This window comes from Dendropsophus ebraccatus, chromosome 2, assembly GCF_027789765.1.
Source record: "Dendropsophus ebraccatus isolate aDenEbr1 chromosome 2, aDenEbr1.pat, whole genome shotgun sequence".
Lineage (NCBI taxonomy): Eukaryota > Metazoa > Chordata > Amphibia > Anura > Hylidae > Dendropsophus > Dendropsophus ebraccatus.
In genome coordinates this window covers 70625614-70641624 of record NC_091455.1, presented here as the reverse complement: position 1 = coordinate 70641624, position 16011 = coordinate 70625614, and the positions used below count along the sequence as shown (strand labels likewise).

General features: G+C 38.9%; 1 protein-coding gene across 13 annotated transcripts in view; it reads left to right on the top strand.

Annotated features, from left to right (window-relative positions):
• The window catches only part of EPB41L3 (erythrocyte membrane protein band 4.1 like 3), a 168117-nt gene that overhangs the window by 112019 nt on the left and 40087 nt on the right, over positions 1-16011 (top strand). For all 13 annotated transcript variants that reach the window (XM_069957740.1, XM_069957747.1, XM_069957741.1 and 10 more), the window contains 5 exons: positions 3197-3284; positions 6885-7037; positions 9764-9861; positions 11918-12093; positions 15187-15407. In XM_069957740.1, coding sequence (XP_069813841.1) covers positions 3197-3284; positions 6885-7037; positions 9764-9861; positions 11918-12093; positions 15187-15407 — 736 coding nt within the window. The remainder of the gene's footprint in view (positions 1-3196; positions 3285-6884; positions 7038-9763; positions 9862-11917; positions 12094-15186; positions 15408-16011) is intronic.

Sequence of the window (16011 nt, the reverse complement as noted above, 5' to 3'; positions counted from 1 at the left end):
TAATGAGTTATATTTAGAAAAATAAAAAACTTTTTCCCCAGTAATTGAAGCACATTACAAAGTTATATAACTCTGTAATATGCTTCAATCAACTATCTGCCCCCCTTCCCTTTCTTTCCCCCCCCTCAAACCCCCACCAGGAAGTGTAGGAAACTCACACATACCTAATTACTGTCGTCACCAGGCTGCTCTCTCAGCTCCTTCTTGTGACGATGAGTAATCAGCAGGAGGGCTGGTCTAGCTCCTGTTACACCAGCCTCCCCCTCCCCTGCCTTGTCAGGTGACTCAGCTTGCTCAGCTCCCATTGGCAAGCCATCTGATTCATGTCACTTGCTTATCTTACCTCGTGACGGACTCCCGACACATAGGCAGCTCCCCCCTCCCCTCATACTCTCTCCTGCTGCCGAGTGGACTCAGTGAGTGAATGAGTCATGTCACTAGGGAAGATAAGCAAGTGACATGGACTCAGATGGCTTGCAGTTGCTCAGCCAATGGGAGCTGAGAGAAGAGCCTGGTGACGACAGTAATTAGGTATGTGTGAGTTTAGTGGAGGGGGGAAAAGACAGGGATGGGAGGCAGATAGGTGATTGAAGCACATTACAGAGTTATATAACTTTGTAATGTGCTTCAATTACTGGGAAAAAGTTTTTCATGGGAGTTGTCCTTTAAAAAAAGCCTCTGATTTGTTCTCTTTAAGAGATTAGATGGTCTCCATCTGCTGTGGAAATTTTTTGGTAAATGATAACTGAATGCCACCTATATTCAACATCCATATGGATACGAACTCAATAAAAGCTCTCAACAAAAGGTAATTTAGGTGGCAGAACTAGGTGCGAACCACAGGGAAAAGAAGAATCAGGCTGCAACTAAAAAACTAGAAAAGGATGATAAACAATGTAATTGATTTTTAGAATACAAAAAACTTCAAATCTATAATCTGCTAAAAATAGCATCCTTTGTCCGAGAAATTCCCTTTGGTAGGCAGAATATTACTATACAGAAATTTACAGTGAAGAGGCTTATAACCTCTTAACAGGCTATAGTTTTAGCTTTTTATTTTTATTATTATGCATGTTACATACACATAACATGCATATAAGGCTGATTGATTCATTTAGCAAACTTGCCTTGATCACTACCCAAAACACAAGCCCTACTGGTGTGTGTATATATATATATATATATATGTACAATATATAAGTATATATATATAAGTACTTGTACACAGATTTATCAAACATGGTGTAAACTGAAACTAGCTCAGATTACACATTTCATTTTTCAAAGAGTCTGTGAGGAATGAAAAGTGGAATCTGATTGGTTGCTAGGGGCAACTGAGCCAGTTTCACTTTTCACCATGTTTGATAAATTTCTCCCTTACTTTCTATATATCTACATTATAGCTATACATATGGCAGCCAGACCACTGCATTTAGAGCAGAGTGGTGGTCAGTAACCTAGACAATGAGCTGTCAATAATGGGAGGGAAAGAATAGACATATCAGGAGAGGTAGACAAGTTTGCGAAATGACTTTATTTGCAAAATATATTTAACTTGACAAGTTTTTACAGGTATAACATTATTAGTTGAAATGGGAATACCCCTTCAAGTCGATACTGTCTATAGACACACTGATTTCTTCTTTCTCTGTATGTATGTACTGTATAAAGAAAGAGCAAACAAGAAGAAAGCAGGAACAGTCATATGAAAAACAGAAAGGAAGCAAGCCACAGATGAGATGTGCAAATTGCTTATGCAGACAAAGCAAAGCAATTGGCTTGATCTGCGCTCTGCTCATCAGCACTGCTACGCTTTCTGCTACTCCACCCCAGGTGTCAGGGAAAAGCTGGATCCAATCCTGGGAAACTGGGAAAAGTTTTCCAGGATTGGATCCAGCTTTTCTGGCATCTTTGGAGGAGTGGCAGGGAGCAGAGGCGCGGTGAAGGCCGGGAGCTTGATAAGCGGAGCGCTGATCAAATGAGGAGCTTCGCTTAGATGAACGATTTGCTTATGTATACAAAGAAACCCCAATTCCACATCCTCTTTTAATCTACCAGTAGTTTGTACTTACCAAGCATGGTGCAAGAAAGGACAGCCAGAGAACTGGTGATACCATTGATGTGTCTGGGGAGTGACACTTAGCCTATATGATCCAATTCAACAAGAGCTGGAGTTGCAGAAATTGCTGAAAAAGTTACTGCTGACTATAATATAAAGCCCCACTTGCCTGCTGGGTGAGCAGGTTGTGTGGCAAGGCAGGGAGGAAGCATGGCCTTTTCAGGTGCCTGATTTATTTTGATTTATGTCTGCTAGCAAAAGTTTTCACCTGCTCCAAAGGGATGCCGGTGCCGTGGTTCTTTTTTTTGAATTGTGGCCTGGTTCCCGCGTACGGTACCATTCTATTCCTGGGCACCAGCCATGGCACCGGCATCCCTCTGCCGAATCTATCCATGTAAATATCCGAAAAGCAGTGTACTGGTGGTACATTCGCTTTAAAGTATTGGGCACTAACATTGTGGTGCCTGATTCCACAGATTAGATGAGTGGTTCTGTAGAGTCCATGCCTTGCTTGATATGAGAGGGTTTAATCTAAATTTGTACTTCATTTTATAAGTAAAGTTATAATAAATAATTCATATTTTAATCAGATGCATTATTTTCTCTCTTTTTCTTTTGTTATTTTGAACCACCTTTATAGCACATAGTATATACTCCCACACACTAACACCTTGGAAAATTACAGCAAATTGCACTGTTTTATGGCCTTTTATTTGTTTTCATGCTTTTTTTACAGGAATCCTTAAATGTGAGAGTGTCTCTTATTTTAAGGCATTTATTTAAAGCTGGATACATGTATTTTTTATTTTCTGTAGCTTGGTTGTGAAGATGCTGTTGACATTTTCTTGATATGAGTGCTGTCATTTAATCTTATAGTTTAGATAGCAGCTTATGTTTAGACGGTACAACCACTACGTCTTCACCAAATGTTATTTGCAGAGTAAGCCATCCAAATGCTCAGGGATGTTTCTGCATGTTTTAGCATGATTGACAAATTCTAGATATCATTTCTTTGCTCAGATGCCTTATTGTGAAGAACATGAGTTGAGTTAATGATGCAGTCTGAACTTGCTGCAATCGTCTCGGCAGTAACAATATATTTTGAAATGTATTACCAAATCTGTATTTATTTTGCAGAGGAATGACTCCTGCTGAAGCTGAGATGCACTTCCTGGAAAATGCCAAAAAATTGTCAATGTATGGGGTTGATCTACATCATGCTAAGGTATTGCGTCTGATTTTTACATTTGAGGGTTTTTTTTGTTTATTTTTCTGATTATATATTTTGATGAAAAACAATGCCATTTATGTCGGTCTGTGTTAGTCTATTGTCTATAGTGTGTACTGTAAAGCATGTCTCTAAATGCTGTTAAAAACAGCTAAAGCTGTGTTTATTTTATTTTCACCAATAGTGTGAATGTATGAACAAGAAAAAAAAAACATGAATGGTGACAGTGGATAGCCGTATTATTTCTTCTAATGGTATTTAAATTTTCAGCTCTTTGGTTTATAGTTGACTCAAAGCCAAATCAGCTTTAGTGAACTAAGTAGAGCTGACAGGTTCTCAAATTGCTTAAACTGGCTCATGATGGGACGCCTTTAAACTATTACAGCTTAGTAGCTATTCAGTAAATCTTAGCCTCAGCTTGCCAATGTAGTATTTCATAATGGCCTGCCTTCTCACAGACACTAATGTATAATTTGCAAACGACCATCTCACACTATGTTGTACTTCTTTTATTTAGATGTACATAGTTGGCTGCTATCAGTCCCATGACTTATTGAAACATGGCAAACACATTCAATTATAATCTATCTTGTTTCTTGATAAAAGGCTTTTAAAACATTGTCTAGGATTTCTTGTTATTTACCGAGTTACACAAGGTATATATCGAACTGATAGGAAATTGCTGTTTTAAGACGAAAAAGCTAAAATGGATGAGCATGTTAATAATCAGGGCTAGCTGTATTATTATATTGTGGTATTGATCAGCTATGGATGATGCAGTCTTACAGTGCTTTCTGTATACCACAGGGAGGGTGATAAGTGAGAGTTATTGTACAGCCATGGCTCCTACTCTCAGACAGCATTTTAGACTTACAGCTGCACAACCCATTGCCATGGAAAATCACTAAAAGGCCGAATCTCTAAAGATTAATTAAGTAGTTCTTGTTTTATTACGTTATCTTAATCATTCAGAGTGAACCTCTAAATTAACTGTGGAAGAGAAATGCTGCCGGGGAAAAGAGTATTACTTTCATTAAATGTAATGTTTTGTCACTGTCAACTCTCTTTTAATGGTTTTTTAATTTTATTTTGTTAAATTCGAAAGTAAAGGAAAATTTTATAAACTTAACTTAATTTTATTTATTTGTTTTAAAAACTAGCAAAAGTGAGCACAATTCACACCAGGTTTTTGCCTGCACATTTAGTATATGTGCCCTTTCAGAAGAGTGTTCTTTTGCCATAGATTTTGCCTGTGTATGTCGGTTTATCTTCTGTAGAATTGATTAAGCTTGAAAAGAAAACTGTATGTGGAAAATATTGAAGCTGTATACTTTCTTTCTAGCTATACACACTGTTGAAATTTAGTGGATGGCTGTCACTTAATGGCAAATTATTGCCATTATTTTAAAACAACTGCAATTTTTTGCCATTAAATTACGGCTATCCACTAAATTTCAACAGTGTGTGACATAGCCTTACTGTGTTATAAATCCAATCCTGGTTTTGGTTGAAAAATACTGAGCAAAAATACTGTGTGGGAACATGGCTGTAGGCTGTATTACAGGAGCCCCACTGTAAATGAGTGCCGATCTCCTAGATTGGTGCTTGTTTACAGAGCCTAGTACAAGGGACCAAGATCATGTCGCCAGGGCTGTACAACTTTCCACTGCTAAATAACCTTTATTTGCTAATGCCAGTTTAGTAGAGTAATTTATTTAGACAATATTCAAATTATAAGACATATAAGATGTCTGAAGCTATATAGTGACTGTCAGTAAAACCTTAGCAGAAAACAGTATGGTCAGCATTCCCTTTGCATTGGTTTATCTTGTAAGGCCACTTTGTCGAACTATATTGAGTCTTAAGACAATTATCCAAAAAATTAGTATGTGGTAACCCAAGGGGTGCCAGTTGTTTTTAGCAAGAGCAGGTGTCATACTGCTGTGGCACTTGTCACTGGGCTCAGAGTGGTAGATGCCCTCCCTGGGTCCCAACACATGTCTGTTACATACAAACGAGTGGGTTCACTGCTCAACCAAAATAATGATGCCCGGAATACATGTTGGTTCGTACCTGTGTGTATACGTGTCCTTTTAGGATCCAGGGGGGTGCATACGAACCCAGGAGCTTGCTGGGCTAAAGTCCATAAAGTCCAATGAAAAAGATAATCGCAGCACTCCTACATGTCTGTTACAGGTGAAGGTGGAGTTCCTGGTGTTGCCTGCAGTGTATAGGTGCACTTGAGTAATCACAGAATTCAGGTTACTTAACCAGTTATCGACTTTTATTGGCAGACTTGTTAAAGGAACAGTACACAGTACACTATAACTTTAGAGTATGATTACCAATCCCTTGTTATACTGAAGGTAGTTTTTGGATAGTTTTTACTTGAGTTGCAAAGTCTCTTAGGTAGTTTTAAGTAGAAGACTTTTATAGAAGATAAGGGTGACCTTTGTAATAGTGCAGAAATCAGGGTGACTTCTGTGACTTGACTCTTGATAGAAGAGATCACAGAATGCCAGATCCCGGATCATGGGCCCTAGGGTAGAACATCTGTGTGTACCTAATTCCTTGAGTTTTCCCAAGGCGATCGAGCAATATCAGTGGGGTACTTTGGCTTGCAATCTTTACCAATGCGCTGGGTACAGTTCTGTTCACAAAAAGACTTCCTGAAGATAACTGTGTAGGGAACAGTCACCCTAGACAGGACATGAACCCCCTTAAGGCTATGTTCACACAACGTTTTTTTCAGCTCCATTTAAAATGACGTCCGTTATTTTGAGTCTAAAATAACGGACGTTTTTCGAAGTCTGGAATCCCTTTAGTGCAATGATGGGTATTTGCACCTTATTTTAGTTTGGGGTTACTAATTGCCCTTTGGTTGTGGCTTAATTGAAAAATCCATTGAATTTAATAGTAAAAACAGAGAAAGAACGGCGGTGACAATAGAAGAACTGTGTGTGAACAACTAATAGAAAACGTCCGCTATTTGCAAAAAAACGTCCGGAAATAATGTTCATGTTCATTATTTTGACTTCCGTGGCAAAAACGTCCGTTTTTCAATGCATTATGTGCATAGGACGACCGTTTGCCCATTGACTTATGCTGATTGAAGTCAGTTAAATTGCTGCAAAATATTGAAGTTTTTTTTAAATAGCGAAATCGGACGTTTTTCTCCATTTTTGACATTGTGTGAACATAGCCTAATGGTAGTTGCCCAACTTAGGGCCATACTTCTGTAATTAGTACGTTGAGGAGAAAATAGAAACATAGAAGATCGGCAGAAAAAGACCACTTGGTCCATCTAGTCTGCCCTTTTAGTATTTCCTTCTTTATTATATTAGGATAGATAAAAGTTTATCCCAGGCAGGTTTAAAACTTGTTTAATACAGTTGTTGGCAGGATCAGCACCTGGCCACAAGAGCCAGGTCCTGAGGAAAACTTAACAGAAACTTACCAACTAACCAACCTCCCTCTATGTAAGGGATAAGCCTGGGTTAATCCCTTATTGTTGGGGAAGATCTGAGGCAACTTGACGTCCAATTGGTGGGAACTTTTTTTAAACTATTTTATTTTAGTGTATACTCTCTTTTACAGGATTCTGAAAGTGTTGAAATTATGCTGGGTGTTTGTGCCAGTGGTCTATTGATATATCGAGACAGACTACGGATAAACCGGTTTGCCTGGCCCAAGGTTCTGAAAATTTCTTATAAAAGGAATAATTTTTACATCAAGATCCGCCCAGGGGAGGTATGTAAAAGGATGTCTTTTTTCTTCCTATCCTATCAAAACAATAATGAACTACATTTTACACATTTTGCTGTGTACAGATAAAATTGTACTGCCAGTTAAAGTGATGTTCTCTGCACCATTCTCAAGTTTATATTGTGGACATTTCATGTCTTACCATATAAAAGGTTTCTTTGTGGTCTCCCCCCTCAAAAATGTATGTTATTGTTGGTGGACAATGCCATAGAGGCAGGGCTTAACGGTAGTCCCTGTCTTAGGCCCCCACCCCTCTCTGATGTAATCAGCATCTAGGCCCCACCCCTCCACAGCCATTGGAATGGGCTGACCTAGAGGGGGAAGGTCCTAGGCCTCTAGATTGGCCCTTTCCAATGACTGCAAAGGGGGCAGGATCTGCGTGAAGGAGAAAGGATGATGTTATGTGGCAAGTCACATGTCTGGGAGGATTCAAACAAAGGATCACAAGAGCAACAATGCTATTTATATGTGTGCAGCAGAACTGTGTGTATGTGTGTAGCATAGCTGTGTGTACATTTGAGTATTGTAAAGCTGTGTGTGTGTAGTAGAGTTGCATATATATAGTAAGCCAGTGTTCCCCACATTGCGGGTCTCCAGTTACAAAAACTATAACTAAACCTTTTAGCTCCCAGGGAATCATGGGGATTGTAGTGTTGCGACAGCAGGAGAGCTACAGATAAAAAAAATAAAGTACTCAGTATCTCGGAAATACACACACACACGCACAAAACCTAAACATGCATTACAAGGCCGTAGACCTGAAACTGGCTGTATCATAGGTATCTATTATAGGGATCTATGATGCTGTCAGTTTGAGCCATTACATCTGCAGCTAGGCCAGACAGGACCTAAGGCTATAATAAATACTCAGAAATGTCCTTGTATTACACTTGTGTGAGACTGGCTAAGTTACCTTAATGTAAAAGATGACACACTGAGCTCACAGCATCTGACTTACCCCAATGATCCTTGCATTGCCTTAGCATACCAGGGAAGTGTTTAATTAGTCAAAAATATTTCTTCCTATTGTGTTTAAACCATGGGTTGTGTCTTATAGTCAGGTGTGTCTTATAGTCTGAAAAATACAATATACTCTTTTTCTAAAACTTGTCAGGCATGTAAAAACATAATTTTTGAACAATCTGAAGTTGGACTACCGCCTATACACATAATGAAGGCATATTCTAGGAATGACACAATTAAGTAACCTAAATAGGACTACTAGTAACTAGAGATGAGCGAATCGGGTTCGGGTTCGATTCCATCCGAACCCGATCGTTCAGCATTTGATTAGCTGGGGCTGCTGAACTTGGATAAAGCTCTAAGGTTGTCTGGAAAACATGGATACAGCCAATGACTATATCCATGTTTTCCACATAGCCTTAGGGCTTTATCCAACTTCAGCAGCCACCGCTAATCAAATGCCGAAAGCTCGGGTTCGGATTGACTTGAGCATGCCCGAGGTTCGCTTATCTGTAACTGATGTCCATATACATCAAACAATATATAAATCCTACAACCAAAAAAGATGCTGGACAATACTCTTAAATTATTAAATCAAATCAAAGCTTTATTGTTACATACAAAAAAACATGTTTTAAAACCATACTAAAAAAAGGGGGAAGTATAAAATGATACAGTACATACGTTCGATGGCTTACAGGGCAAAAAATAGATGAATAATGTATGCTCTATATACTAAATTAAGTTGATGGTATATCACTCAGTCCCAGGAGGTATAAAAGTGCACAAATGCAAGTAAACAAGGAACTCCAACAGTGCTTAAATAAGTTAAATGTCTAGATATATATACTGCAAGTGCAAGTTTAGAACAAAGTAATATAAACAAAGTAAGGTAATGAAAAAATGTGTTAGAAGATATATACAAAGAGAAGTATACTTGAACCTCCGGGTATGAATGTATTCTGCCTGGTAAGACCACTCACCCAACGCTGCGTTTCGCTATACAAGCTTTGTCAAGGGTGAACCCCCCCCCAGCGCAGAAATATAGGTGTTTTACTATTTGACTCTCTGCACTGAATTGGGGTGTGTATGCTAGACTGAGTAGGTGTAATTAGGAAGCTGAGGCGGTTCATGTTCAGGGGAGTGTGTGTTATAAAACCTATAATCACACCCCCCAGCCTGGCATTCACACCCCATTCTGCAATAAGGTTCTCATCTATCTGGGTATTCAGTTTGTCAACAGACAATTGACACTTATCGATCTAACATGTGACAGTCGGTCATCAGATTCTGAGAAGATAATCTGGTGTTGATAACTGATTTTGCTTTGTTTCCTTCTCTACCACTTTTGCAAAAATGACCTCCTCTGTTCTATGTTCCCATGATGAGATTTTATCAGGAAAAGGCTGCCGTCTATTAAAAATGAGGGTCGAAAATAATGATCCTGATCTTTATTTGTGCTCATTATTAATAGGCTTCCCCCTTTTCCCAATAAATGCGTCCTGTTCCTGTAGTGGGAACATAGCCTTACCTATGCCATTGAAAAATGGCTATATATTTATAATTGATAAACATAAGTACAAAGCTTTAACTAGTCATTTGATTTCTGATTTACGGGTGTATGGCAAGCAGTGTGCTCTTAGTAGTCCTCTTACTACTTGGAAACATGCTGCTAGATCAGGTTCTTTACAAACTGAACCTTATCAATGCATATTTATCTGACTGTAAAACATTTGTTTTCTTTTCAGTTTGAACAATTTGAAAGCACCATTGGTTTCAAGTTGCCAAACCATCGGGCCGCCAAACGCTTATGGAAAGTATGTGTGGAACATCATACTTTCTTTAGGTATACAAATTTGTTTATTTTGCATGGTGCATAAGTTTGTCTTTTCCTAGAATAGGATACTTTGCAGGTTCACAATTAATTTTTTTTTCCTGAAATTTTCAAATTCTAACATGGAGCAGTGGTTCAAACTTGTATACATTATGCATCAGATGCTGATTACCAGGAATAAATATAAAGTAATTATATTAAATGACATTGTGCCAACCAGACCATAACTCTCATTGGGACTATACTTTGCATTGATGAACCACATATGAGCACAAAGTCTTATCATTCATTAATCATGATGTGCACATTGACCTTGCCTGACTCTTCTGATCCAAGACAGAACTTACCTTGCACTGTACCAATAGATATACTGTGTATCCAATCCAGTAACTACAAAAGTCACTCACAAATTAGATTTTGCAAATAACACAATTTTATTTATTCCATCACAAAAAGAACAACAATTAAAATACAAGACCTTGGAGGTGGGAGACCCCACTACTGGGACTATCGTAGCTATGTATAGATCCAAAGTGCATGTGCATATTTGTAAACATCATAACAAACCCATTCAGCATCAGTGCATATTATAAATAAAGTGCCAGTGCTCTATTGCCTTGATATGCTGAACAAGAAAAAAATACAAAATATAATATTGCACATGTCACCAAGTTACCCCAAACGTATATTGTCCCAGTCTGCTGGCCTCCCACCTCACTCCAACGTCGTTTCTCACCGCTTCTTCAGGGAGTAATGAGGGGGAGAACCAGAGGACCTTATATATATGCTACATTGTCAGGGATTGGACAGCTGGACTCAACACACCTGTATGTGCCTGTATTGTGATCAAGCCAAACGCCTCTGTAATTACCCATGATTTTTTTTGCACATTTTTACTTATTTTCTGCACTACTAGGGGCATATTTCAAGTTCACATTATGTTTTTTATACAATCTATTTATGTTTGGAATAATATAGAGCTAATGATGGTCTTCATGTGATTAAAATAACATTGGTAGAATGATTTTGCGGTGCAGTCCTATATTTGAGCCTCCAGTACTCTTGCCCCTCTCCAAGATGGCACCTGTGTTGTGTGCGGTCTGCTGCGCATGACCCTGCGGCGATGGCGTGATGACATGACACCGGGATTGACTGATGGCGCTTGGCGCTGGACGTCACTTCCTGTCTCGCGCATCGGGCTATCGCCTGCGGGCGACTGCGGAGGCGGACCGCCACATAATAGACAGCACAAGCAGGTATAGTCGGGCCACCTGGGGCGGTGACGTAATGACGCGAACGGGTGATGGCCGACGGCACTACGTGCCTGACGTCACTTCCGGTTCTGCGGATTACGGCACCGCTCGTGGGTAATTACAGAGGCGTTTGGCTTGATCACAATACAGGCACATACAGGTGTGTTGAGTCCAGCTGTCCAATCCCTGACAATGTAGCATATATATATAAGGTCCTCTGGCTCTCCCCCTCATTACTCCCTGAAGAAGTGGTGCGAAACGACGTTGGAGTGAGGTGGGAGGCCAGCGGACTGGGACAATATATGTTTGGGGTAACTTGGTGACATGTGCAATATTATATTTTGTATTTTTTTCTTGTTTCTTGTTCAGCATATCAAGGCAATAGAGCACTGGCACTTTATTTATAATATGCACTGATGCTGAATGGGTTTGTTATGATGTTTACAAATATGCACATGCACTTTGGATCTATACATAGCTACGATAGTCCCAGTAGTGGGGTCTCCCACCTCCAAGGTCTTGTATTTTAATTGTTGTTCTTTTTGTGATGGAATAAATAAAATTGTGTTATTTGCAAAATCTCATTTGTGAGTGACTTTTGTAGTTACTGGATTGGATACACAGTATATCTATTGGTGTTAGGTGCTTGAATCGATACTGAGTATCAGTAAAATATAGGTTGTTTATTTATGCAATTTTCTAGGAATATAGGTGTTTGTTACCTTGCACTGTGATTAGACACATTTGTCCAATGAAAAAGAAAACATTCTTATTTACCTCTGTTTTATCCCATGTGCTGCCATCCATGCTTTTAGGCTGCTGTTACCAGAGGCACCTCCCAAAAAATTCCTTACCTTAGGGTCGAAGTTCCGCTACAGTGGGAGGACGCAAGCTCAGACGAGAAGAGCCAGCGCACTGATTGATAGACCAGCACCCTATTTTGAACGTTCTTCTAGCAAACGTTATACAATGTCCCGAAGCTTAGATGGGGGTAAGAAGCATGTACTTCTCTTACATATGTAATAAGGAGTTTAATGATCATCTAGGAGCAGAACATTTTCTGTTATACAGTTTAATTAGAATTGGAAATTTAGCAGCTGTTAACATTTTCTTACCCTGTGTGACAGTATCACAATTAAATGAACAAAGGACACCCACACATGACTCCTACACTCCACACCTTTATAGAATATCTCCATACTTTTCCTTTAGTTTAAATAGAATTGTCAGAATACACCCATAAAAAGGGTGTGCGTCCTGACTCCATCATTATATCATTTCCGCCGTCTGCATTGTTTTTATCAGCCATGCATACAGTTCATTCATAAATACAGTATGTGTCTATATGTATTTAGCATTATCTAGATAATGATGGGGTATTTTACACTGAAGATCATTTGCCTAGAGCAGTGCAATGAGAATGGGGAATTTAAAATGCCTCCGAAAAATAAAGGGGCTTTAGTTAGGATGATATTTGCTGGCCAAATGGGAGACATGCACATCTAATATGTGTTACTCCATGTAATTACAGACCTCAGCTGTCTCCCCTCTGGAGATCTGGCAAATCCATGGATAAACATTGTTCATTGTTCTCGAATACCATTGCCCCAGTACATTGTGTTTTACATGTTCTTGATCTATAGCTTCTGCCAATACCAGTCCCTGTTGTAGAGCTGTCCCTAGTGTCATGCATCTTGCAATAAAGACATTTATTGTTGAAACCTCGATGGCTGTGATAACGAATACCCACCCTATCCAGCCTGCTGTGCTGTAGTCCCTACACTTGTTTTTATTTCAATAGACATTTACTGTCATTATTTGCATTATTTATAGCAGCATTAAGACATTGCTGTGTTTGTGCATACTCACTGTATTCATGGTGTAAGAGCTTTATATAACTTTGCCCTGCATACACACAATAGTCAGTTTCGCCTTCTACCAAACAGCAAGATATATCTTGAGCCAGTAATAGAGTGACTGATGATTGATGCTCAACCACTTTCAGCTGTAATTTCAGTTGAAAATTGCTGGAAACCAAAGGAGTGAATAGCCTGTAGCCCGATGCTGACACCTTCCTTGTGTATACCGTGCATTGTTGGGATGTTGCAATTTGGGCATCTCTCTCTGTGTATAGGAAATGGTTGCCTAGTAAGAAGGTCTAGTTTCTGGCCACTGTAGTGCCCTTGAGCTTATGTTTTACTAATAGTCTATATATTTGTTTTGTTTCTTTGACGCATTAATGTCAGCCATTATTAATCTTTGCACCACACATATATTGTGATCATTACCATCATTGTTCCTGAAAGCAACTGAATCTCTTCCATTTAGCCTACTTTCCCCACTCAACATTTATTTGTTATATTTCCCACTGATCAGGTATCTTATCATTCTCCAAATGTAATAAGGAGCCAAAGTAAACTATCACCTAGATGTAACTTGTGAGTTTTATTTGCTACCAAATATTACAGATTTTGCTTAGGTATGTGTTAAAAATGTACATGCTGCCTGTTAAAACACATCTTTACATTTTCCTTTTTATTATCACCCACCTTTATCTACAAATATATTATAGAAACTCAGAAGATTGTCCTCAGAAAGAGACAACCACTGGTCCGTCGAGTCTGCCCTTATGTTACATCTCTTTTACTTTTATCTTAAGATATATTTTTATACCAGGCATGATTAAAAAGGTCATCCAGGATTAGAAAAAGCACAGCTACTTTTTTGCAGAAACAGCACCAACCCTATCGCCAGGTTGTGTGGGGTATTGCAAGTCAGCTCCATTCACTTTAATGAAACTGATTTGCATACCCACACCCAAACTGGTGCTGTTTCTTGAATAAAGTGGTTATTTATTACTATGCCTAGTTAACGCCTTTACCTACCAACCACATCTGCTGGAAGTTTGTTCCAAGCATCTACTACTCTTTCAGTAAATCCTTGTGTACTTTATGTCCATAATCATGGTATTGATGTCTCACACCAGTTTTAAAGCGAATACACCGCTGGTACATCACTTTTTTATTTCTTGCTTAAATAGACCAGCGCTGGGATGCCAGTGCAGCAGTTCCTTTTTTGAGCCGGTCTATTACAGAAAATGGGCATGAAGCACTAGAGGAGGGCCGGCCAACCCCCAGTATGATGAAACCCCTCCCTTCTGTGACGCGGCTTCGATAGAATCAATGAAACCGCGTCACAGAAGGGAGGGCAGGGCCGGCCGGCCCTCCTCCAGTGCTTCATGGCTGGAAGGTGCTCTGTAAAAGAAGGCTACATGCTGATGTTTTGCACATAATAAACAAGCATAACTCTACTAGGTGAGTGCCAGGATTCTCTTTATTGGTAAAAGACCAGCGCCACACACGATAACTGGACAGCGGTTGAAAAAAAAAAGGACTGCGGCACTGGCACCCTGCGCCGGTATAGTCACGTAAAAAAATATAACAATGTACCGGTGGTACATTCACTTTAATATAAACATGTGCCAGATTTACTACAGGCACTGAAGGAGCAGAAGATTTTGCAATCTACTGTGTATTTCTGGCATAAAGTATGTTAAATCTGACAGACTGTCGGAGGCTATGCCCTTTTCACTGTGCTCCACTGTGCATGTGTTAAAAAGTGAACAAAATGTGATAATAAATCCCCCAACAGTTTTTTTTTTTACAGTGGTTATGCTTTTTTATTATAAATCTAAAAACCACCTAAACCTTGTGCCCATGTACAAGACATACACATTATTGTTCAAAAACTGCTTGCTTCATTGTTCAGTTTAGTCTTACAAAGTGTTGAGTTGCATTTAAGTTATTCTTGCTCACCTCATCAACTAACAGATCTGCAGCTTTCCTCCTCCTAACATTTATACTGTATAGTGTGTGTATATATATATATATGAGTAAAATGATCAGATTGGCTATTTACATTCATACATATTGGATAGTCAATCGTCATATGTACAACTTTAATTATTGTGAACAGTTTGTCATTTATATCTCAATCTGCACATATTCAGCACTTTTTGGTTGCTTGCTTTAGACAGACCATCCCATACTCAGTTATTTTTCCCAAATATCATATTTGCTTTTAGCATCAGTGAATGAAAACCATGACTTGTATATGAAGGATTCTGTGTCTGCCACAGAGGTGGGCACCGGCCCATACATCACCGCAAAGGGTGTATCCCAAACCAACTTGATTGCATCAGTCACCCCCCAGAAAAAGGTTGAGGAAGAGAAAAAGGAGGAGGAAGAGAAAGGCAAGAAAGTGGAAGTTGTCACTACTGTTACTACAATACGTCATGATACTAAGGTACTTACAATTTCTTATGAATAAATGTTTCTGCTTAGGATTTCTACTGTACAATGTGGTTTACACTATTGCCTGAGCTTTTTTTTTTATTAGTTTGTTGATGATTCTTAGGCACATACTAAAGGGGCTGTAGAGAATTAAGCAAGTGTGCCTACTTTACTATTACCTGTATTTTATTAGAAACAATTCATAGACAGGTAAGGTGTGTGGTCCATGCCTTTATTAATGCTGCAAAGCAGATTTAAATATGAAAGGGTAGTGCCTGTTGTCTTTTTTTCTGACTTTTAATTACATTAGATAATGTTTCTGAATATATAGTCAGGAAAGTCATCAAGTCATGATCAGTGTCTAAAATAAAAGTATTGTATGTACAAGTCCTCCAAAGGGACTTAAAATGTATAAAAAAAAAAAAGTTAAAAACACCAACACACAACCCCAAAACCCCTCCCCCAATAAAAGTTTAAATCACCCCCCCATTTTCCATTATATAAATAAAACATATAAAAATAAATAAATAAACATATAATATACCGTAGCGTGCATAATTGTCAGATCTATTAAAATATTACAAGCATCATTGTGAATGGTGAACGGCGTACACGAA